The sequence below is a fragment of the Rhyacophila brunnea genome, unplaced genomic scaffold (genome assembly GCF_057557595.1).
Source record: "Rhyacophila brunnea isolate RB1 unplaced genomic scaffold, BYU_Rbru_1.0 scaffold_10, whole genome shotgun sequence".
Lineage (NCBI taxonomy): Eukaryota > Metazoa > Arthropoda > Insecta > Trichoptera > Rhyacophilidae > Rhyacophila > Rhyacophila brunnea.
Genome location: NW_028232752.1, coordinates 5,319,856 through 5,345,720, shown reverse-complemented (window position 1 = coordinate 5,345,720; position 25,865 = coordinate 5,319,856). Strand labels below are relative to the sequence as shown.

Here is a 25,865-nt window from a genome sequence, read left to right as displayed (position 1 = left end):
TAATTCAACGAAAATAAATAAGTATGAATGCAAAAGTATGTACAATATTACCAAAATATACCAAAACTATTATATTTTAGTTTAGACAGGGTTTAATTGATTTTTTTTAATTACCATCACCATCTGTAAATAATTGTAGTCTTAGCTCAATAAAAACAAATACGTATGGCTAATAAAGTTTAAAGTGCACTATTTATGGCAAATCGTAACAGCCTACCTCCACCCTTTGCTACTGTTACGTACTTGTTAGAAGCTTATGAATAACATTACTTGTTTTCTTATGGCAAATATTAATTAATAACATCTTACTGGCAACATTGTTAACTATGGGCATAATTAATTATTATTTAGATAGTTCTGAAAACGGCCGTATCACGTTGGAGCTAATTAATCACAAATAATAATATGTACCCTTGTGCGTAAATTTAATGTTTCCACACTCTCTGATTGATGGTTCTATCACGCAGTGTGGACTAGCTTAATTATCAAAACAGAATTACGCGTCTGCCAATCAAATACAAGAAAATGTATGTTTATTATTAATTATCCAAAATGAAAAATAACGGCTTTGATTTTTTTATTTATAAACCAGCGCTCATGGGATGGGTGTTTTCGGGACTGGACTGCGCCCTTCCCAAAAACTAAAAATATACGAATTATTCATATAGGTAAATTAAATATGACTTCTTCGTCAGGACTTCATGACTAGGGACGTCAAAAAATTATTAATTTTCTCTCTACCACCTGCGTCGGCCTATAGCGCCGTGAGTCACAGGTTCGAATCCTGTGTCCGGCAAGTACACATACTGTTTTTCGATTTGTGTATGAGTCAGAGTATGAACCTTGTAGGTTGAGCAAGTGGCTGACATCCATTTCTCGTAAAAACAAAATCTTTAAATACTATTCTCCACTCTGTGGAGGTCCATGTGATCGTATTAGGATCGGACATGGTAAATAAAATTATACCATAGCGTAGCAAACGTAAGGCGCCCTTCAAGGCTGTGCTGAAATACTGCAAACTTTTAAGCGTTCATTAAGCCTTGCGAATGTGACAGCTCGCAATAACTCGTAGTTATACCTGCAGGTCAGGTGTTTATAGCTAGACTCAAAATGTGATGTGTCTGGGTATGGAGAATGTATCGGGAGAATTTTGGTATTTACCGGTTGAAGCGATACGGAGCTATAAGTAGCTCAAATTTTTAACCCACCTCGGGCACTCTCCACCATTGAATTTACAGAGATGGTGATCGTTCAAAATATTCTGCAAAATCACAAAACCATAGACTAAGTTTGTTGCCGTGACAGCGTGGCGTGACAGTACGCGACGTGCATCTTAATATAATCACAATTTAACTGGCATCCCAGGGGAAGGGAGAAGATAATTATGGTTGAAACCAATGTTAGACGTGGCCAATTCACTCACCAAACCGTAGTGCCATTAATTATAATCATACTAAGTAGGTATGTATGTAAATCTATTTTTTCTATTTAGTACTACAACATGCCATGAAGCCCAGTGTGCCATCAAAAAGTCATGAACATTGAAGTTATTCGTCTTTTGCATTCACAAGTCTTCGTCCCATACCCCAGAATTATTTTATTGCATAATTAAGAGATCAGGCCGGCTAAAAGTGTTGTGTTTTCGTCAAGTTGGTGCTCAGTCATAAGTGGCGGGAAATCACGCTACCTTTGAAGCTTCCGCCAACCATCTTGAGTCATTTCCGCCAACTTTGCAGCCCAGTTTGCGCGGGAAACGGTGCGGGCAACGGCCACTCTATTACTCAGTGAATGCAGTTTTTAGTCTTTGTCAGTGGAATTAAATGATACTACTACAATTATTCATGTAACAATGTTTAATAATTTTATTATTAGATTGATTAAAATAGCAGTATGGGAATACACAGAACAGATAATAAACAGAATTCCGATAGGCTATATTCAATACGCTACATTTTGATGCAGGATTTTTAAATGTGTGAGTGTCCTACGAAAATGAAACACGCAGTATGCACGTGCAATAGTGTGTGTAATACGCCAATATTAAATGATTGTAAACGTATAAACGAAGAGCAGTTATCAGTATTCGACGTATGCCATATTCTTGACACGTGTTTAAGTTTATCCCTGATTCTTCCTTAATCGAGATCGGTTACCTGCTACTTAACTCCTAACACATTAAATATTTCAGTTCCCATTATTTCTGAATAATTCTCTGTTAAATTTACTTACTACAATAAAATTGCCATGAGTTTAACGAAAGTTAAAATAATAATTCAATGATTTACTTTAAATGCGATAATTTAAATGGACTACATTTGATTGTGTTGAGTTTAGGTAGAGTAGGGTGGATAAAATGATGGATTCCAGGCGCTATTCTTTTGATGATAAGATTCCTCGACTCCTGGAGCACTCCCAAACTCCAGGTCACTCACTCGCACACTTGTTTTGTTTATTGTGGGTAGAATTAGGTTATCACTGGCGCGGTGGGTCACCTTGTACTTTAGGTTTATTCGTTTTAATTGAATTTATTAATTATTGTTTATCTTACCGTTGTCAGTTGCAAGCCTTCCGGCGATCAATTTGCCACTAGTGTCCAGAAAGAATATGGACAGGTATAGTTTGGTGGAGGAAGAATATTGGCGAAAATATTGTATACTGTGGTATAACGAATGAGAGTCCTATAATCCAGACTGTGAACGTCATAAGAATGGCAACGAAGATCTGGGTTCGTTTGAGGACACAATATTTATGTGTTTTTCTCAAAGCCTGGTTGTTTGTAATTATTCAAAATTAATTACTTCTGTCCAACAAGAAGATTTAGGCAATAGCCTGAAATCTCTGTTGTTGACTAAAAAGGAGGAGCATGTTAGTTCACAGTTTTAACACGTGAACAACTCGTCGACAACCGGACGTCGCTATAGTCTAAGTGCGGTTAAAATGGGAGGAGCTTGTTAGTTCACAGTTTTAACACGTAGCCAAGAATATCTTGTTGTACAGTAACAGCCACTTTGTACAAAAAAGCAAGGACATGGTTATTAATAATTTAAAAAAAGAATAGCAACGAAATACCCACCGAGAAAAGTTGATACAACACGGTAATGCTTTCATCCAGCAGTGGTTCAATAGTAACTGAGCTGATGATGATAAAAAGTTTAATAAATTAATTAATGTCGTCACGCTTACTTGATCATACCAGCGACCCATCCCTAACCAGTAAGGATATGCCCTAACAGTATGTACTTCGGCTTCATGAAGCACATATTAACATCAAACTGTTATTATGTAACCCTTGGCAACGGCTGTTAATAAGTAGCGACTCGAGGAGTGCGAAGTTTCGTCGTCCCAGCTCAATTATTATTTCAAATTTCCCGGATTAATTGGAAGTATGGGATTTAAATTTTGGCGAAACGCATTATGCGAATTTGTATACGCGACTGTATGAAACTTTGGCAATAAAACTTTCCGTATTTGCATAATATTATATTGTTACAACTTCAATGTAACATTTATACATGTTAAATTAAGTTTTGCATGTACTCTTAACTCAGTGGCTTTCAAACTTTTTCGTCTAAGCAGTGGCGGCTTTTCACTTTTTATATACAACGTTTTTAAATTTTCTGTTGAACCATATAAACTTGACTTGACTAGATTAAACGATCAAAAAAAATTGTACTTGACAATATGTCATATTGATTTCCATAGTAACGCACGTATATATTAATAATTTAGTAGCTAGGACCCCAGAGCCCTAGCAACCAATAATGGTGTCGAAATAACTTTTCATACAAAACAGAATTAACTCCAAATGAATTCAATTCTACTTAAAGATGGCTAAAAGTATTTTTAAAAAAAATGCATTGGAATCGTGTTCTGATGTATTCTAAAAATTTCAAATGTCTAGCTAGTCGGGAAGTTAGTTAAAAATCGATTGCAAGATTTGTACCGGACAAAGAACCACCGGACAAATAAGAATACGAGCTAATAAAAACGTTGTAAAAAACTTATCTATGGTTACATGTGCTGTACAGACATTCGTTAAAGGTTCAATAATAATTATTGAACGTGAAGATGTTCGTAAGTAGTGTTGACAAGTTTTTCTCTGACCGAATATTGATAAATTAGCAGTTACAAACTTTATCAGTACCATGGTCCATGACTATCTGAAAAGGTTCCTTTCCGTGGTCATATCAGGTCCGAATTACTTTTAGGCATATATGTATGTATTATATACTTAGATTTCCCTAAATTAATAATTAAGTCAAAATACTTAAAATGTCAACTTACCAACTTTCGCCAGCAACGCCGTCATTGGTATGTTTGTACCTACGACTTCATAACTGCGAGCACCTACCAGATTTTAATATAAATATAGGTATACGATAAAATTGTGTTTCTATTTTACTTAACTACATATTTTCTATTGTTTTTTCCTCCAGTGGTTTTTATTAACTACGTATTTTTTAATCGTTTTATGTATACATGAATTTGATCTCAACGATATACGGCCATCGGTTTTGAATATAAAATCTCTCGGTGAACTGTGATACGGCCAATTTTTGTACTTTGTGTAATTTGTGATATGTACAATTTTCCGGATATTATACGTTGATTAAAAATCAGAAAAACTAATAATTATTAATGATTTTTTTAGATAACACTTCGGACGCATAGTGGTTTTGTTAATTTCAGAGTTGGTACTAGGTATGCCCGATGGTAAATGTTACTTACTTGGTAAAGCACATTGGCTGGAATCCGGTGGGTGTAGGTTCCCGTCTCGCTTGGTACCTACCAATAACTGTTCAAAAATATTTATTATTATAATATTATTTATATTTTCGAGTTATTCCAAAATATGTATGTTGAGGGCGGCACCTTGACTAGCAACGTCATTGTTCTATAGTTTAATATACATACATATTATATACACATTTGTCACTTACATTATTTTATGAATATTCATTGGAAGCCGTAAGATACGAGGGTGGGTCAATAATTCCTTAGAAAAAAGCATTCAAACAGTTTTTATTTTTGTATTTTTTTTTTATTTCTCAACATAATCTCCTTGGAGCTCAATACACTTGGTTAGACGTTTCTCAATTTTTTTTAAACCGTCAGAAAAATAAGTTTTCGGAAGGTCCTCAAAATAAGCATTTGTCCGATCGATGACTTCTTCATTTGAAAAAAAACGTTGTCCACTTAGCCATTTTTTTAAGTTTGGGAAAAGGAAAAAGTCACTGGGGGCTAAATATGGCGAATACGGTGGGTGGTCGACCAATTCGAACTTCAATTCTTCAATTTTAGCCATTGATCGTAAACATGTGTGAACACGGGCATTGTCCTGATGAAAGAGGATTTTTTTCCTGTTTAAATGAGGCCGTTTTTCTTCAATTTTGTTTTTTAGCTGGTCCAATAAAGATGCATAATAATCCCCTGTTATTGTTTTTCCTTTTTCCAAATAGTCAACGAAAATAATTCCACGTGCATCCCAAAATACAGTAGCCATAACCTTACCAGCTGATTTTACGGTTTTCGCCTTCTTTGGACATGGTTCGCCTTTCGCAATCCACTGCTTTGACTGTTCTTTCGTCTCGGGAGTATAGTGATGTATCCATGTTTCATCTACAGTCACAAAGCGACGAAAAAATTCATCCGAATTGCGTTGCATGAGCGATAACAGGGCTTTAGAGGCCACCACCCTATTGCGTTTATTGTCGACTGTGAGCAAACGCGGCACCCATCTTGCAGAATTTTTTTTCATGCCCAATTTGTCATGTAAAATAGAAATGACGCTACCTTTTGAGATCCCTGTAACCTCAATTATCTCACTCAACTTTAATCTTCGGTCACTTAACACCATATCGTGGATTTTATTGATCATTTCTGGTGTAGTCACCTCTACAGGACGTCCTGAGCGTGGTTCATCCTTTGTTGATGTACGACCACGTTTAAATTCATTTAACCAGCTATAAATAGTTGCAAGTGAAGGAGCAGATATGCCGTGAACTAAATCCAACTCATTTTTTATTTCCTTTGCTGTTAACCCTTTTATATTAAAATGTTTAATAACAGCTCTAAACTCAATTTTCTCCATTTTCCATTTTTCCATTTTCCACAAGCAAATTTTTTTTTTAAATGTACGAGAAACACACAACAACCCGACCAATCTGATTGAAACTTCGCAGCATACTGAATCGGTAGTGCCGCTGCATGAAAACAAACCGCTTACAGTACTAGTCGCGCCACCTGTCGGCTTTTCTAAGGACTTATTGACCCACCCTCGTACTTAAGAAAATATTATACTTAACGTATTTTGCTTTCGAATAATAATGGTTAATATTAAAAAAACTTATTTTAGTAATTTTAAGCTAATACTGAGGCTAAGAACAGGACACACAATGGGTAAAAGATTTGATTTCCTCATGGGAAGAAGCGATTCGCAGCTCTGCGATGAATGTGATGTTTTGTATTTTACATAATATTGCAGTGCAATGCCTTAAATAGAATGACACAGAGGACAGCTGCGAATTGCGGATATCTCCCGCCCACTGGTGGTGGGTAAGACGGAAGAACTTGGCAAAATTGTAAAGTTCTTTAACGGAATTGGAGTGAGGACCTGATCGGCGGATTCTCCTCAAGATCAGAAGAGGCAATATGACAGCGAGTCGCAGTGAAAGCCTCGGTAAAATCATAAAAAAAAATGATTTAGTTCACCGGGTCAGTTTCATAAAAAATATAGGTTTACCTATCTGTAAAGAAGACAATTCAGAACATAATTGAATACGTGTATTAATTAAGGCGCTAAGTACCAAAAACATAAAAACTGACATTTGTATAGAAAAATGTTCTACATACCAACGCCAATAACTTCAACTATAGTCTAAGTGCCTCAAGCAAGTCAAAAAAATACAGCAAAATAATTAAACCTGTCGACGTTGTAAGTCCGTTGGCGTGTTTTATTTATAATGGTGTAAGTAGCACTGCAGTGGTCAACGGCATTCAATATAAAATAGCTGACGATGGTGTGTTGACATTTGCTAGTTCTTAATACCTAAAATTATAGAAGCTGCCGTGATTGCTTCACACTGTAAAACTACATTTTTCAAAAGGTCTGCTTCATGAAATTTTACTGCAATGACTCGGTATTTTGTAACTACAGGCAATACTACTTTTTGGTACTTAGAGCCTTATTTAATACACGTATTCAATTGTCCCCATACAATGTATAATATTATATTTTTAATGGTTTGTAAATTTTAGCGGCTATATAAATACTTGTGCATAATCATTTGTTCGAAACTCAAAATATTAAATTAAAACACTTCATATTCAAACACGGGTCATTTTTATTAATTTTTTTAAACGTTTGTGAACAAATTTATACAACTTTTAAATAGTTTTTCTACAGTGTTAATTTATTTAGCATAAAATGTATCATGACAACAATAACTTGAAGCGTGTTCTAAGCGCCAGTAACACGGGTGAGTGTTGCGAGCTATTAGTTTTTCAAATTGCCGCACCTCAAGTTATTGTTGACGGCCTATTATAGTGTTCTTATAGTAAAAGCTCAATGGTTAATACGATATTTATGAATTTTTTTCTCTCTTTTTCAGGTTGTGTTGGTGTTCATTCTGAGTATAGCATCTCTCATCATCTATTTCATCGATGCGTCAAGGTAAATATAATATTGATTTGAATAACATATAATATAAATAATCATATTTATTATATATAAGTATTGCTGTAATCACAGAACAAATTAATGAACATAATTCAGACAGTATACATTTTGAAGAAGTGTTTTGTATGTGTGAGTATCCTACGAATTATAATATACGTGCAATAGTGTGTGTTGCAACCTTCAAATACTCCAATATTGAATGAGCGTCAGTGCATAAACTGAGAGCAGTTGTCAGTATGAGGGAGAAGCTTAGAATCACGTATTCTTGACCCGTGTTTATGTATACCCCATATTTTTCCACACTCGAGATCAGTTGCCTGTTACTCCACACCAGTTAGGTATTTCAGTCCCCATTAATTCTGTGTTCCCTGCGCATCTATTCTATACACAAGACTGCTATCGGCGGCTATCGAAGGTTGTTTTTTTTATTTTTGTATTACTTATAATTTTTACAATAAGTGCTATGTTTTAACAGCACCCCTCTTGCTTTCTTCCTTTCTTAACTTTCTTCTTTAAGCACTGCGGTGCATGGTTGTAGCATCTAATCTACCATCATCCCTCGATAACCGCCGATAGCGGCCGATAGAGTACGAGTCTTCCTCGTCTAGAGATCTTTTACGAGTAGGTGCTTATGTAACAAATGCGTAGTATCTACTTCTAGATACCTACTAGGATTTACTTATCAAAAAAGAAATGTAGTTTTTATTTACTTTTTGATAATGCCCTTCTAAGAGTGTGATTGTCGTGCACAGGGATTGCAATAACGGTTTTAAAAAGTCAAAATACCGGAATTTTCGGTATTAGAAAGCACACTCGTTTACGTTTTTGAAAATGAATTATAAGTTATGTGCTGCTAAAATGCAAATATAATGAGTGAATCCAACAGAGATGAAAGAATAATAAAACAAATTTCATCATATATACGTATATTTATATAAGTAATTGTCGCGATGAATTATCATAATATTATTTCGAAATAGAAAACATCCGTGACGAAAATGTTCAATTATTCTATAATAATTTTTATTGATGACTGTACAAGCGTTGAATTTAATAAGCTTTTCCTGCAGCCGATACTTATTTGCACTTGATGAACTTTTGAAGGCTTTAGTTAAAACTTTCAATATATTCAAACTAAAAAATCACTAGTTCTACAATTATAAACAATACATATTTTTAAATGTCAACATAATAAATGTAGGTATGTAGGTTTTTACTAAAAAATAATATTTAAAAAAAATTATAGCTATATTTATTGATAAGCACCTACTTTTGTTGTTTATAAGGTTTAAGAAATACCGGTATTCAATAAGAAATACAGAAAAACCGGTATTGACATTTTCATTCAGTATTGCAATCCCTAGTCGTGCATAATTACAGTAGCTAACTACTCATTTTTTTATTTCAGAGCACAGTCCTCCGTTTGACGCGGTGTCCTTTAGATTTATATTTTCAATAAAACCCCAGATTTGCCCTAGTTCTGAAACCCATACTTTATTTCCGCTGACCCAAAGAGAGAAAAAAACTTCCCAACGTTCTGATTCCATTCGGGACCACCCTTTCGATTGGCAAGAAAGTTTTAAAAACGGTCGTAAATCAGAAACGGAAGGGTGAAAAATTTTTTTGGCGGGAGAACTTAAAAAAAGAGGGAAAATTTTCCAAAAAAGCTCACAAATCTGGCAAACAGGAAAAATCAAATATCCACTATTTTCAAAAAAGAAAATGTTGTAACCTTGACGTGCATAATAGCAAAACTGTGTAGCTTTCATATTATTTTGTCCTAACTCATGGGGGATATGACGTGATATTATGGTTTATATTTCGAAAATCTTAAAATATTATATTTTTACCGCCAGATAATAAAATAGTTACTTTATCACCACGTTTTTCTTAGCTCGTAATCTTGTTTGTCGGGTGGTTGTTTATCCAGTACAAATCTTGCAATCGATTTTTAACTAACTTCCCGACTAGCTAGACATTTGAAACTTTTAGAATATATCAGAACACGATGCCAATGCATTCTTTTAATACTTTTACCCATCTTTAAGCAGAATTGAATTCATTTTCAGTTAATTCTATGTTGTATGAAAAGATATTTCGGAAGAAATCCGTAATCCAATCCACTATTATTGGTTGCTAAGGGGGTGGCTAGCAACTAAATTAATAATATATACGTGCGTTATTATGGAAATCAAAATAATATTTCAGTATTCTATATTTATTTTGTTTGTTTGTTTGTTGATGATTGAAAATGATTTGTTGACAATTGCCTTATTTGTCTTAAATTATTAATACATTGAATTGTCAAGTGTATATGATTCAACAGAAAATTTAAAAACGTGGTATATAAAAAGTTCTTTTTATCTTGTAATTATAGTTTATACATTAATATTTAAATTGTAATTGTAAATATACACAAATACGTATTATGCGGTTTTACGAAATTATTACATTTCCGTATTTTTATTAGGTAGCTACTTGACGTTAACATAATATTGTTATTAATTTCAAATTTTGTATAAAAAACATATTATTTTGTTTTGTAGATTTTAAATTATCTCCCTAAAAGTTAGATGGTGTATTTTTTGCTTTATACTTTGAGCGATTATTCCAATCAAATTGTTTTTTCGATAGTTCAAACTGTACTTTATGTCACGTGATTAGAATAATCCAAAAAATATTTACTTAAATATTTTTTTTTCAATGAATTAGAAACATTTATATAACACACTGTGTACAGTAATTTGTGAATTAGACGTGAATATGTACATAATAGAATATTGCCATATTATGTAATTAGTAATTATTGTAAGGATTTTTTTTTTAAATAAGTTTTTTGATAATAAATAGATTTTAAACTAACAATCCGTATAATATATGACGAATTAATCTTAACAGCTAATGGGAATGCAACCAACTTTTTTATTATGGTTTGTTAGTTATTATAGTTAGTTATTAATTAATTGTTAGTTTGGGTTAGTTTAGGCTAGGTAAGTTAGGTTAGGTTCTTCTTCTTATTGTGCCATCCCCTAGCGGAGGTCGGCCACCATCAAGGCGATCTTATCTCTGTCGTCTGCTACCCGGAACAGTTCGGTGGAGCTGCGCTCGTACCAATCACGGAGGTTCTTAAGCCACGAAATGCGGCGCCGTCCTCTGCTACGCTTCCCATTGATCTTTCCTTGAATGACAAGTTGGAAATGCTGTATTTTTGTCCTCTCATAATGTGGCCGAGGTATTGTAGTTTCCTGGTTTTGATACTACGTAGAACTTCTCGGTCCTTCCCCATTCGGTTGAGAACTTCAACATTTGTCACCCGGTCAGTCAGGAATTTTGAGGATGCGTCTATACAGCCACATCTCGAAAGCTTCAAGTCTCCGTGACATCTCTTGGTTTAGCGTCCATACTTCCATACCATAGAAAAGAATTGAGATCACGTCATAACATCGTACCATACGCAGTCTCAGACCTAGGTTAAGATCTCGATTATTCCCGAATTTTCTCATTTTGAGAAAGGCGCTCCTTGCGATCTCAATTCTAGTTTTTATTTCCTGAGACTGGTCCCATTTCTCATTGACCCATGTACCTAAATATTTATAATAGGTCACACGTTCGATTGGTTCGCTGTTAATGACAAAATTTGTGTTGGTGTCTGGTGTCGCTGTTTACTTGGTTGTCGCGGTTAGGTTATCCTAACAAATAATCCAGTATATCGGTTATTTTCAAAATGTGTTTGCTGCTGTATCCAGGATAACCGACTTGCACCGTAATTATTAATTATGGTAATTATATTATCTAGATTATTTATAATGGACGGCGCTAGGTCGTCGCTATATGATTGGTTTGTCGACTATCCGTTTTTGTCGAAATCGACCTTTTAATGCAGAATGTTTTTTGTATCTAAATGGACCAGAACCATCCTTTTCCTTAAATTACTTTGTAATGGTAATGAATACATCATTCATATGCTGTAAAAACGACAATTTAAATAAGTATAGGATTATGAAATTTGTTTTTCGTCTCCTGAACATTTGGTCTATTCGACAAACCACTCCTACAGCGACGAGGTGTTAACCAAAATCCTTGCATTTAAAAATAATTATATTTTTATATACAGGATTTGAGAATTTTTGATTATTAGGTAGGTAGTTAGGATAAAAGCACTCATCCGGACAGTGAAGGGTGTGAGTTCGAATCGCAATCGGTCCACCTTTTTTAGAATTTTTTGTAATATGTATAAGTATGATTGCTGATGTCTTCCAAAATAATTTATTCTCATTAAAAATAATCTTACATTTACATAATTATGGGATTATACATTTATACAATTATTTTTTTTGGTAACTTGTGTCGACATAGAAATTCACGTGCACAGACATCTCATCGAAACTTAAAGCATGCACACCCCTGCAAACATTGCTATCAACTGTATGCGGTTTGGACAGTTTACAACATACACATTTGCGTTCTTTAATCGAAACAGCATTCAACGACACCACGCTATTTCTGATGAAACAGTAAGACTAATAGATACTTCCCCCAAATATGACCACAATAATTATACTATGAATGAATGTATACTTGGACTATGAATAAGTACAAAAATCTGAAAAATTATTGTACTTATATGTATTTATACAAATACGTTTTTATACAATATTTATTTGATTACAAGTAAATGTATATTGGTATGTTCTTACCTTAAAAGTAGCTGGTTAAGTTTTGAATTAGTTTTAAATGATTAATATATTTTGACCAGAAAATTGTAGAGTTACATTATACAATACCGTGAATTCTAATTATAAACGTAAACCTAAAAAAAACTTTAACGCTCCCGCTGAGAGACGGATTTAAAAACCACCCCACTGAGTATAACAGGGAGATTAATAATATGGTTAAAGAGGGTATCCTTGAATATTACACCGTTAAATCTAAACTGAGCCCAAGTGATATTTGAAGTGTCCCGCGGGAAACGGGAATGTCATTAGGAATGGTAGATAACTCAAGGGGCACGAAATTAAACATTTTGAATTGGCCGGAACACGTCGTAACTGTCAGATGAATAACGCACACAGCGCCTCTGGCGGACATTTTCATAGGTAACCTTTGAAAGGTTGACTTTTAATTAAAAATCATCATGTTTTTCTTGAATAGTTCCGGTGTGGCCATTATTCGGTAGTTTTTCCCGCGGATGAAAGAGTGGAGTATACTTTAACATGGTTTTAAACTATACATACATCGACGTACCATAATAATTATGTATACCTATCACATTCATAATCCAATGTATATTTCAATTAATATTATTTGCCATGACAATTCACGCCCAAAATACAATGTGTATTAATATCCAGAGTTATGAAAGAGTCATTCATAATAACGTCATGCCTACGTCTTTTTATATTGTAATTGATTAGATAGATACCAACGGGTCTATTCTATACACAAGGCGACTATCGACCGCTAATGTGATAAAGTGATTGTATTTATTACATATTTATATTAGGTACCTATTATAATTGTCACAATAAGTTAGCCGTCTAAACAGTCAAAACTGTCTATCTCGCTCTAAATTTTATCACCGCCGAGAGAGGTGCTGTTAAAATATAGCACTTATTGCAACAATTACAACCAACTTATTGTAATTGTTACAATAAGTGCTAATACTTTGAAACAAACCTACCCTAGTTAGCCGTCGTATTTATCACTTTAGAGGTCGATAAGTAGATATAGAATATACCCACAGGATACAATGCTCGATGCCTAAAACCTAGAATCTGTTAATGTTTTAGGCCTATAAATGAAACTGTTAATATTGTTGTAACATTAAACTAAACCCTTTATTGTTTATTTTTCAGCGAGGAAGTAGAACGATGTCAGAAATGGAGCAACAACATTACGCAGCAAATCGACCTTGCCTTTAACATATTTTTTATGGTCTACTTTTTTATACGAGTATGTATATTATTCATATTACAATATTGTATTTTTTTATTCAAATTGTAATAATACTTTAGCAGTAGGTACACACGTGTTTAACTCTACGGAAACTTTAATACGACGTGTCGACATGTCGTTACTTTCAATGCCAAAGAAAAGAAACTTTTTGTTATTAATGTAATAAATTATGGTATATATTAATACCTCAATTCATTTCATACACGTATTATACGTGGTGTTTTGCCAAAAAAACCTATAGAATTTTTCAGGGTTGTCCAAATACAGTTCGTGGAATAATTTGTGCGGCCCTTCATTGTATCGATCATTAAAATGTCTCTCCAGAAAAAAAAACATTGTCAATGCTATGAAAGTAGCAAATAATAATATAAATAATGTTTTATACAAAGAAGTAATACCTACTTCCTGACTTTTTGAACGAAATAATTGATGCTGCATAGCGATATGTTTCTCTATTCCAATAATTGCTGGTTGAAGTCATAAAATATTTGACGTTACTTTTTTACTATTTAAACATGATTTTTCTTATTCTCGATATTAGTCTTTTTAAAAATGTGGTTCTCGAATTACTTAAATATAAAGAGCTCTGGATTAGATTGAAATAAATTTTACGACAATAATATTATTTATAATGACATGACAATACTAAATTGTTATGAGCACGTATGGTCAGTAATAAGTATACATTAGGAATGTCGATAGAAATAAATTAATATTATTTTGTGTATGGCAATATTTACCAACCCCAATTTCGAGTCGGCTGTCATAATATTGGCGCAATTTTTCTTCTCTTGTTAAAAAATTGTTGCGATGTGACTGACACTGTCAGTTTATAGTTTAAAACATTATTATCTTAATAAAAATAGAATCTCTGTGCAATATTATTATTCCTGAAGAATCCCAACGTAATCTAGAATTGTCGTCTTGTCATAATAAACAATGGTCTCATGTATTTTTTATTTATTTTTTCAGTTTATAGCAGCTAGTGACAAACTATGGTTCATGCTCGAAATGTATTCATTCGTAGATTACTTTACGATACCCCCTTCCTTTGTATCGATATACCTGGATAGAACGTGGATAGGTGAGTAAATTTCATTTATAATCTTCTATATTTAGAATTTAAAATATTTTTAAATCCTACATTTGCATATGAATAACATGTTACTGATAAACTAAGTTATATATTTTTACACTACTATACTATTACTACTATACTACGACTACACTATTATAGTGTAACAGTGTACAGTAGAACCTCGACATAACGTACTAATGCGAGTGAAGGGTTGTGTGTTAAAGCCGAAAGTCCGTTATATAAAAACACAAATGATATATCCAGACGTGACGTTAATCTTCGATGTCTTGCTTGCTTTCGTTAATCCTGCTTTGAAAATAGAATCAAGTTTTGTTTACACTTTTGAAGTCTGCTGTTTTTTTTTTATAATCAACTCACTTAAATTACAAAAATACGTGTAATATCTTCACTGTTCTGGCAGAAGACACTAATTCGAAAAAATGACATATTGAGTTAGTTATACCAAAATGTTCCTTATTTCAAACTTTACCATCTGGAAACCTTCTTAATAAATAAACAGTCTTTATTTTAAAGTCATCCTTTTTACGATTACTTAATAAACTCACATGATAGACCATTTCAAACATTTTAACAACTTCAAAGTCAAATTACTCAAAACTAGTATTCTCCAGTTAGTGTGTTCTGCCAGAACAGAGACGATATAATATTTGAATTTCGTTATTTGTCGAATAGCCAATAAAATGTTATTAGATTATCATGCGCAGAATATTGTTTACAAGCGGTGACAGTTGGATTTGGACATGTATAACATTAAAAGGATGTTTTTAACAATTTACACGTTTGACCGGATATGTTATCCGTTATATTGAGGTTCGTACACATATAATACTCATCAGTACAACTTGTTAAGGAACAGATTTTGTTTTATCTATTCATTCAAGGAGAGATACAGGGATATACCTATATATAGATATACATTATGTATTTTTTTGTTTTAAATGTACGTTAATAATGCATAATTCCATGAACTAATACACTATGTGTATACATTAACCGAGCCGTGTAATATTCACAAACCTAATAGACTTAAGAAGATAACCTTTTTCTATGTGGAAACAAAAATTAAGTAGCTGCAAGTATTTTAAATAGCAGATTCATCCGTAGCATGGTTTATTGAAATTTAGTTGTACTGCCATCAATTTAAAATTTGACTGAGAGATATATTCATATCTACTACCCCGCTTTACGATTTTTGTCTGAGCCACAAATGTAACAATCCCATCGCTTATGTTTCAGGGTTGAGATTTCTCCGCGCCCTACGTTTGATGACTGTGCCTGATATCTTACAATACCTAAACATACTTAAAACATCCAGCTCAATCCGCCTTGCGCAACTCGTCTCTATATTCATATCGGTATGGTTGACGGCTGCCGGAATCATACACTTGGTGAGTTTTATGCAATGATAGTTGTGTATTCTGTTTCTGTTAGCGGCTTTCGGTGTACCATTGTTTTGATTATACTGTATGCGAAATGTTCGTATGGATGTTCTTCAAAAGTGTTTATTAGCCCTTCTAGCCTCGTGGTATTCTACTTGTAGTCTGAGAAGCTATCGCCGGTGGTCCAAGGTGTCGATATTCGTAATTGTAAATTTAAGTAACCGTAAAATAAAATATCTAAATCTCCTGCATCATCCAGTGAGCCTACTCCTCCAAAATTATATAGAGTTCTTCAAAATTTTAATTCCTATGATACTTATATTGAATGGGCATAAAATACTATTATTTTACAAAATAATAAATAAATGTCATCCTAGAAAAACGTGTTGGCATTTCTAGGCTGATTAATTATGTGACTCTGATACTGTGGTAACCTAACCCCAAGGCCTTCCGCCATGACAGTTACTCAAAAAATATGTGACTGAAATTTAAATTACCAACCAGTATCTTATGTGTCACAAGTAATTTATTTCAATATGGTTTCGGTCATGACAGTATTAGTTTCTAAACAGTTTACAAGTTACAAAAAAAAATGGTGTTGACTCTAATATTATCGGTAGATTTGGTAAAACATCATATCTTCTTTTTTTTACCAAGAAAGCCATTTAAAATGTTAAAACAAACCATTGGAATATAAATGAACAATTTTATTAAATATAAAAGCTCTAACCCTAAGTGTAAGGCCTGAGTGGACAGCATTTGGCGTGGTGTGAGCGGCATACGCATCTCTAACATGTAACCGTATGTGAAATGTTCGTAGACAATATCTTTTTTGGTTATACGTTTGAGTTGCGCACACCAATCACGCCCCGCCGAACGCTGTTCACTCAACCCTTACACTGATCCAAAAATAATGACGTATTGACGTTTCCATGGTCAGGATAAAAGTTCAGTACATTCAATATTTTTGGTCAAATTTTAGTGCAACAGCTACCATAATGTCTCTTATCTATAAACCATCTTTTTGCAGCCTCATTTGAAATACTTAATGTTTTATTATTGTAGGTTAGGTTAGGTGAAGCTATTAACATAATTTAGTTATGCAGTGTTGCCAAGTGATATAATCTTTCATTCTGACATGTTTGAATTACGATCTGTTCCGTTCGTATCATATCGTAACTTTTTTGAATGCCTTTATTGATCTGTAATTTGATTGATACTTTCTTTTCTACTTGATTCGAAAAGTTCAAAATGCAGTTGTAAGCAGTTCTGTTATTACTGTCTCGTGCAAAAAAAGTTTTTGATCTATGAGGTATTTACAAAATTTAATGACAATATTATGATTGTATTTGAACGAGAGTCTTTTATTTTAAAATATCATATTTTGACTTACGATATGTTTATAAATATAATACAGATACAGGGGGGAAAATATATCAACTTATTGTTTTTTCTAACACTTGAATATAACGCTTTTTACAGTAAAATATTTAAGGTTAAAAATACAGTCGAACTTGGTTATTACGATCACGGAAATAGCAAGATCTCCGATGTAATGAGGAAACATTCGTTGATTAGTTTATGATTTTCTCCATCCATTTATTCACTTTTATGACGAGCTACTTCTCGGGCATACCGAGCAAAACTGTTAATGTGTCGATCGTTTAAAAACAACATTTTCGACCCTAAGCAATAAAATCCGACCGGGCAGTTAACTAGACCGATGCCGCGTCTAAGTACGTAATTTGTGTTTTCGCCGACAACATTGAAAAAGTATCCACGCATATGGTTGAAATTGCATGTAAAAATTCCAAGCTTAGTGAAGTCAGTACCTACCTAACAGCGCCGGCGGCTCAGCACTTCATTAAATTAAACAATTTCTTTTGTAGTTTATGAATGCCTGCTTGTTTTGAGGATTTTTACGATGGTTTTCATATTATTATGTTCTATGCTTAAATAGAATGTGGTGTTAAAAATGTTATATAACGAGTGATGCTTATAACAAGCAAATTCAGTCGGTCCCATCTTCCTCGTAATAACCAAGTTCGACTGTATTGCATTATATTCAGACTGATTCTGTACAGTTAATTTAAAAAATAAACCATTATTTTGGTGTTTCCTTATTAGATTATTTACAGGTAAATTGCGTTTTAGGTTGTTCAATAAACTGTTGTTATAATGAAATTCTCTACTCAACTTCGTGTATTAGGGGTTCTTTAAAATTAATGTCTTTAGATAAGTCGTGGTTGTTTCAATAGTCTCTGGTTTATATGAATAAATTATGTATCAAAAAACAAGAAACTAAATAAATACTTTACTCCTGTATTGTTGTGACTATCTTCAAACTTTGTTCTTACGTAAGTACGTAGTAACTAGATTTAATGACTGCTTAATAGTGTGGGCTAATTATCGTAAAATACAGACAATTAAATGCAGTCTGTTGCGTTTGTTATTTCATTCATGCGTAGATTCTGTTCTGCCACATTACCGAGCAGGTGTTGATTTATTTATGCTGTACACACCTGAGAATGAAGCGTGACGTTTGAAACCGGCCACAATAATTATATCACAACTGATTGAATAATAAAACACGTTTTTACATATTACAAATTTTGTTTTGTATTTGGAGTCGTTTCGTCTGTTACGATATTGTTGCGGACGTGAAGATCACTTCACATAGATTTTGTATGTCCGTATTGTTTTAGCTTTGTTTTTTGTATAATATATATGAGTTGCCAAGAGTCATAACTCACATATTCCAAAAATCGAGTTTTGATTTAATCTCAAAAACCACCAGAGCACTGTTTTTTGTAATTAGAAGGATAAATACTCCCTTGAATATTAGTGAGTGAGTGAATCGATTTACATTATTTTTTTTAAATATATATATAATACTCATAAGGCTGCAGACACACAGCACACTATGAGAAATAGAGCTCCGTGATTGGTTAGGAACGTCTTGATGTCAGAACTTACATTATTCATTGAAAATGTTACAAAGTCAACTTTTTCAATGGCTTTCACATGGTTTAAAGTGACTTTTGAAAGCCAACTATTTTTCTTTATATAGATTAATGCCTTTAGCATCAATCACTTGGTATATTCAACTCAAAAATTACAAAATTGCAAAATTGAGTTATGACTCTAGGCGACTCATATAAAGTAAACTCCCGATTATCCGTTTGCGGATTATCTGTGCACGATACGGTTTATATGTTACGCCGAATGTGCGAAATTGACTATTACATGAAATGGGCAAAATTTTGCCTAAATCATGAAAAATGCAAGCCCGTTGCCTTATTCATGAATTAGCGAGTGCGTGAATTCGGCAGTAATTTTTCTGTCTAGTTCATGCATTGGACAAATTAGATAGTAGCGCTACGGTGGTATTTTTTGCAACTAAACTAAATGTGTCAAATGCTCATGCATTTGTCAAAATGTACGTATATTATCTATGGTCAAAATAGATGATCGCGCTCCGGTGGTGTTTTTCGCAACTAATCAAACTAACTAAATGTGTCAAATGTCATTGATTATAATATAAAAATATATCAATCAATAACTAAAATGACGTTCATATCCATTTACTATGCGCAAAAAAAAATCTAGAACTATAATATGATAACGGAAGAATTTTATTGAAAGGTATTTTCGCGTTTTGATTCGTGCTTGGGTATCAATCGTGCAATGGTCGATTGTATGTTTGTGATAGTTTGTTGACACTTGTTAGCTAACCTCAAAATGGACATTCAGATGAATAATTTAATTCATAATTACAAAACCTAACCTAATAATAATAATATTATATTATGTCCAATTATAACTAATAAAACCATCCGTATTAAATTTACTTTATCTTCTGTCGTGTTGACAGTTTAAGAATTCCATACCCTGGCGAATTCATGTACTCGGCAGAAAATTTACCTAATTCATGAATAAAGCAACAGGCTTGACTATTACATGAATTAGCCAAAATTTTGCTCATTTCATGTAATAGTCAATTTCGCACATTCGGCGTAACATATACAACGATATAATAGCTCTTAGGAAAATTCGAACTGATATCACAAAAACATTAAAAGATTCCTGCAAACAAACCAAAATTTCTCAATGAGTATTAAACATGTTAAAATAATTGTCTTGCTTTAGAAATGTATAATTATATTAAGTATTTTAAAAAGAAAAAAACAGTTCGGATTATCCGTGTTTTTCATTTATCCGTGCCGCCTCTTCCCACCATTAGCCCGGATAATCGGGAGTCTACTGTATCATTAAATTCATTAATTCTTCGTGCTTTTCTCTCCTATGGCACTTTTTATTAAATTATGTCGAATCAGTAAACCCAGTCAAAGCTCACTTGTGAGCGGGGTATCTGCTCCTGAGACATTACCAGGCTTGAAAACATGCCGATGCCTCACATCCAAATGTAAGGCCCCGTGATACGCTCGGTTAAGACCGAGTGTGGTGCGGGGCGGGTCAGTTTGGAGGGGTGTTTGCTTGTATTAAAAAGTAAAACAGACGAAATGGTTCGTAATAAAATTTGTGTAAGTTGTACCAAAGACTTGCGTTATGATATCAGTGTTGTGGCTTTCCATCAATGAAACAAAATTTAAACAATGTTAAATATTATTCATAATTAAATTAAATATTTAGTACGACGACGAAGTAAAATATGTACAATATACATTAAAATTTATCTTTTTACACACGAAACACGATTCAAATCTTTAACTAATTTGTAGGAAAAGTTATAAGTAGGTACCTATTATATTTCTAACATTGGATTACACTCTGTGCCTAGAATATTTTTATTATTTTCATGGTAGTTTGTCCTCTTTTTAAACTCTAAAAACATTAATAGGTATACCTACATTAATGATTATTAATATTTTTTTTCATAGAATAGTAGTGTATCTATTATTTGAGATTAACCCTTTCTATGGCTCACGATAATACTATGGCAGTATCTGACAGATTTTTAACGACACGCGTTGAATGTAGAGCGATGTTCTTACTAAAATCGCTGTAATAATGATAATTTGTGGCTTAGTATTTATTCAAACAGATGTCAGTGTGTTTAATTTTTTAGTTTATGCAAATTAATCGACAGTGGCTAGTATTTTCAGCTTAAAGTCGGACGAGATAACTTGTACGTGCGGCCTGTCGATCACAGCCTCATAGAGCGAGAAAACTCGTTGAAGGCATAGAATCGGTTAAGACCTCATTTATAGAATGTTGAAAGCAGTTATGTTTATACTTATTTAATTTTGAAGTCAATTACTCACTGGTATACTTGTATCGGTTCGATTCTAAACAGCTCAATTATAATGTGGAAGTTATATAAAATTTAATACTTTCATATAATTGTAGGTATTACAATGGTGTTCTCTCAAGGGTTAAACGATATTATAAATTTGAAGTGTGGTGTTGCATTTGTCCTCAATTATTGTCCCCGAGTAGGGTTGAACTTGTTTGGCGTAAAATTGACATGTGTGTGTCCTGAATGGCTTGTTTAGTTGGAGAATTCGGGAGATCCGCTAGAATTCAACAATCCCCAGGAGCTGTCGTACTGGACGTGTGTATATTTCCTCATAGTGACAATGTCGACGGTGGGGTATGGTGATGTTTTCTGCCAAACTGTTCTCGGCAGAACTTTTTTGGTATTTTTCCTTCTCGTTGGCTTGGTAAGTCACATTTTCAACTATAAACATTTTTCATATCGATATATGTGGCAATGTTTGTGAAGGTAATGAATGTTGACTTTAGTTTAAGTTTCAAATCGTTTTTTCGCATATTTTTATTTTTATCCATGTACTGCCGATGTGAACACGAATAATTCAAATGTAAACACAGCCACGTGTCGCGCGTTTCGGATGCTCTCCGGAAGCGGCCTGATAGAATTTTTTTTTTTATTTACTTACTAACGGTTGAATGTGTCCAGGACGGTGTGGAATGACTAGAGGCTTTTATTAAAACAATTTAGATTATTAAAAAATAACTATCCCGCTGAATTTATTTATTAGACACACGCATAATAATGTGCGGCGACGCAGGCATACCGCACACTGACGATCAAACGTTTGCATGTTTTCCCCCACATCCGCCATAACTAGGCCTTATTTATATTTTTACAGTTTTTTTTACAAATGACAGCTTTTACTAGCGAAATATTGATCATTTTAACAAACATTACAATCATTTTCATAATATAATTAAATAATACCAAACTTCAGTCAACATTCATCCTTGATATAAAAGAAATATTTAACTGCTTTGAAATCAAATTTTCCATGACAATTGGGAAACAATAATATATCTAATCATTTAATAAATGAAACATCACTTTAATTAACATTGGTCATTTATTTTTAATTAAATGGAAATTAAAGCTTTTACTGCTTTTATATTAAATTTATGTAATAAACATGCTATTATATATTACAATATGTTATCCTCTCAATCTTCTGTGGCTTTATTATACTTTTTATATATTATATACTATTTTATCAAACAAATTGGATCCCCTGGTGATCGATATAAATTTTCTATTACGAACTGTACCTATTAAAGTATCATAGATCCGATTTATATATATACACATCTATATACACTGCTGGAATATATATATAAATTGGATCTATATCCCCATGGATTTTATTTAAGTCGACATTGCGATTGTTGAGATCTTTCTGTTGAACCCATTTATGAGAGAGTATTCGATAGAATAGAACTCGAAATGTGTCTTGTCGAGTCGTATAGTATTTAGCGGCAATGTCAGTTGGACAGTGCTTCCCCCCTTGCCCGCCCGCGGCCCCCGCCGGGCTCACGGCCCCCACGGCCTACAGCTGCAAAGCAGATAGTTCGGAGAAGTGAGTCAGATAGGTTCCTCACGGACAGAATTTATCACCACAAAATTATTCAAAAATCACAAATTATATACATCTTATAATATATCACACATCAGGAAATACATCAATCAGTGCAACGTCAACTATTAGGCCATCTCATTCCTTACACTTTGAATCCATTTTTTTTTGTTTTGACAATAATTTTTGTTTTTATATTATTTTTGATTTTTGCATGCTTTCTTTTAAACAATAAAAAAAAAAAAATGAAAAGAAAAATATATCCGGCTGTGTCTATTGCTTGCTTTTGCTTATATATATTATTTATATTTATATTAAATACATATATCTATATATATTATATAATATTATTACATGAATGTTATAATCTATCCCAGTAGACTATTTATTCCTTCAAGTTGGTTGTGATAACTAATATTTTTAGTGTGTAGCGTCGATTGTTCAGTAAACTGAGGTATCCAATCGTATGTCGACCCTCAACCATCCTAGGGTGATACGAAAGAAAAAAAATGTACATCGCTCACCTTAAATTTAAATCAAACACTAATGAATTCAATTGTATTTTGCAATTAGACTTCGACCCGTATTATCGGGTCGGGGCGATGAACATTTTTTTTAAAACATACGTATGTTAACACCATTGTCTATTGCAGGCAATGTTTGCCAGTAGCATCCCCGAGATTATAGAGCTGGTAGGAAGTAGGTCCAAGTACAGTGGCGAGCTGAAGCGTGAACATGGAAAGAGGTATTCAAGAGTTGATCTGAAAATATTATCTGCAAACGGAAAACGGGGCAATGCTTCCTTTGAAAATGTCACCGATGCGGTTTCTAACGCAAATTCATTCAGAGAAGTCTTTCATTTCTCTTAAAAACGCATTATTGTTTTGTCTATCGTAAATATAAAGCAGTCTTTGCGTTTGAAATGCGCACTGGCGTTATTTTCATCGTTACGAGACATTGCCCAGTTTACCGTATGCAATCTCAGAATTTTATTTGCTGATCAACCGTCAGCGTCAGTGACGTCAGATGTCTTGTGTTCTCTACTCGCCCGTACGACACGGTGTCATATGACATCGCTGGTCATACGACACCGGTGCGGGTGCTCTATCAGTTATCCTCTATTTTCTCCCATTTTCTGATTAATTCTCATATCGATAGTTTTATTTGTGCTTATTTGTAAACATAGACTTTTCAGTTGAATAACAAGAGCGGGGAGAAACTTGAAGCAGTATAATTATAGAACCAATAGACTCTCTCCCCGTATTGTGTAGTTTAGTTTTGAAATATAATAATATTTTATGTTGATTTTTGGTTTGTATGTATGGCATGCGACAGTATCGGTCGAGTAGTTGTCGATATAATTTTGTTGTACTCACATCCCTCTGACGGCGCGCACAGATCTGCTATGTCCGATCGGCACGTTAGACCTCCGCACTTTTGATTTGATCCGACCGTTCCCCGACGCCCCTTCGGCGTTCTATCCAAAAGATCCCCTTCCGATATATTTTTTGGAATGGCGAGATATTAATATTCTTTGGACACATCAAAACATCCTCATTTCGCTCACAACGTAAGAACCTACGATGACTCACTGCAGCCAAACGTATCATGCTCGTCGCCACACAGCCTTGTAGAGTAGAATGCTAAGCCAGTTTTGACCGACAGCATAGTATTCGGACGCGCGTAGAATTCTCCGTCGGGCGGTATCGTGTCTCGCGTCGCGCACCGCCCGAGTCCATTCCATCTGCGGTCTCTCCCGGTCATCCGCTATGCGTATCATCACGCGCGTCAGCTGCGGGCGAGTAGGCACGCGCGGGCGGGCAGCGGAGCCGACAGCTAGCCAGCTAGCCAGCCAGCAAGCGAGTGTAAGTGGGTGCGTGTGCGTGTCAATAGGCTGTGTTCGCCAGCTGGATCCCCGAGATCACGGAGCTGGCGGCGCAACGCAACAAGTACGGCGGGAAGTACTCCAAGGACGTCCGCCGCAGGTACCGCCATCGGCCATCGCCATGCCATCGCCGCTCACGCCTCGCGCCTCGCGCCTGACGCAACTAACGCTTCCGCCGGGGCGTGGCGCGTCGACCCGACGGAGCCCGCCCCCGCGGTCCCTCGCGTCGCCGCGCCCGCCCCGCCCGCTCGATCGAATCTTCCTTTGGTTCTGTTCTAATTTTCTCAAACGCACCATAACGAGAGTTGATCGATTTGAATGCGGAGTTTGTTTTTGCAGTTACTCATATTACCTTTTTACTAGTGTTGGTTTCTTGGTGCCATGGCGCATGCTAAGTAAGGACTAGATCTCCCCGCGGCCGCGCGCCCCTCCCTCCGTGGCTCCTCGCGGCGGGGGGTGGCGCGTGGCCCCTCTTTCGCATATCGCATCCGTCTCGGCCGACGCCCTCGCCGAGGTTTCTCTCCATAGTTTCCGAAGTTCCATTCAAATCGGATAATGTAATGTTGTAAATGAGTAGTGTTGTTGCGGTTCTGCCGTTCGTTTGATATGTTTTGCTTGCACACGACGCCTTGCCGCCACGCTGTAGCGCTAGTTCCAGCACCACCATGTCCCAAGAAACACACACAGCCAGTGCCGCCTCTCTCTCTCTCTCTCTCTCTCTCTCCCCTCGTCTCGGCCATTGGCGACAGCGCGTTCGCGGGCGCGGTAACTTTCTGTAGGGCTCCGCGCGATCACTTTCACACGACCTCCTCGGAGGCACCCGACAGTCGCTCGTGAGAGAGAACGGCGAGAGAGTGACCCCGTTTCGTTTTGAGGAGACATTATGATAATTTTGAGGAAGGTCAGACAGTCAGTCGACGGTTTATTTTGTTTGTACCCGTTTTCCGGACGCGCCTTGATTTTGTATATATTTTTGTGTCCTTATTTCTGTTGCCGGTTGACT

The 25,865-nt window shown here is 34.8% G+C and overlaps 2 protein-coding genes across 2 annotated transcripts in view; both read left to right on the top strand.

The window, feature by feature from the left end:
- LOC147078836 (uncharacterized) overlaps positions 1 to 7,189 on the top strand; it is a 198,372-nt gene extending 191,183 nt beyond the window's left edge. Inside the window, exon 2 of the mRNA XM_085950024.1 lies at positions 6,796 to 7,189. The gene's annotated coding sequence lies outside the window, so the exon portion shown is untranslated. The remainder of the gene's footprint in view (positions 1 to 6,795) is intronic.
- slo (calcium-activated potassium channel slo) overlaps positions 1 to 25,865 on the top strand; it is a 238,817-nt gene that overhangs the window by 146,232 nt on the left and 66,720 nt on the right. The window contains exons 2-7 of the mRNA XM_085949993.1: positions 7,611 to 7,672; positions 13,534 to 13,630; positions 14,606 to 14,717; positions 15,969 to 16,120; positions 21,628 to 21,795; positions 23,631 to 23,722. Of these exons, the coding sequence (XP_085806119.1) occupies positions 7,611 to 7,672; positions 13,534 to 13,630; positions 14,606 to 14,717; positions 15,969 to 16,120; positions 21,628 to 21,795; positions 23,631 to 23,722 (683 nt within the window). The remainder of the gene's footprint in view (positions 1 to 7,610; positions 7,673 to 13,533; positions 13,631 to 14,605; positions 14,718 to 15,968; positions 16,121 to 21,627; positions 21,796 to 23,630; positions 23,723 to 25,865) is intronic.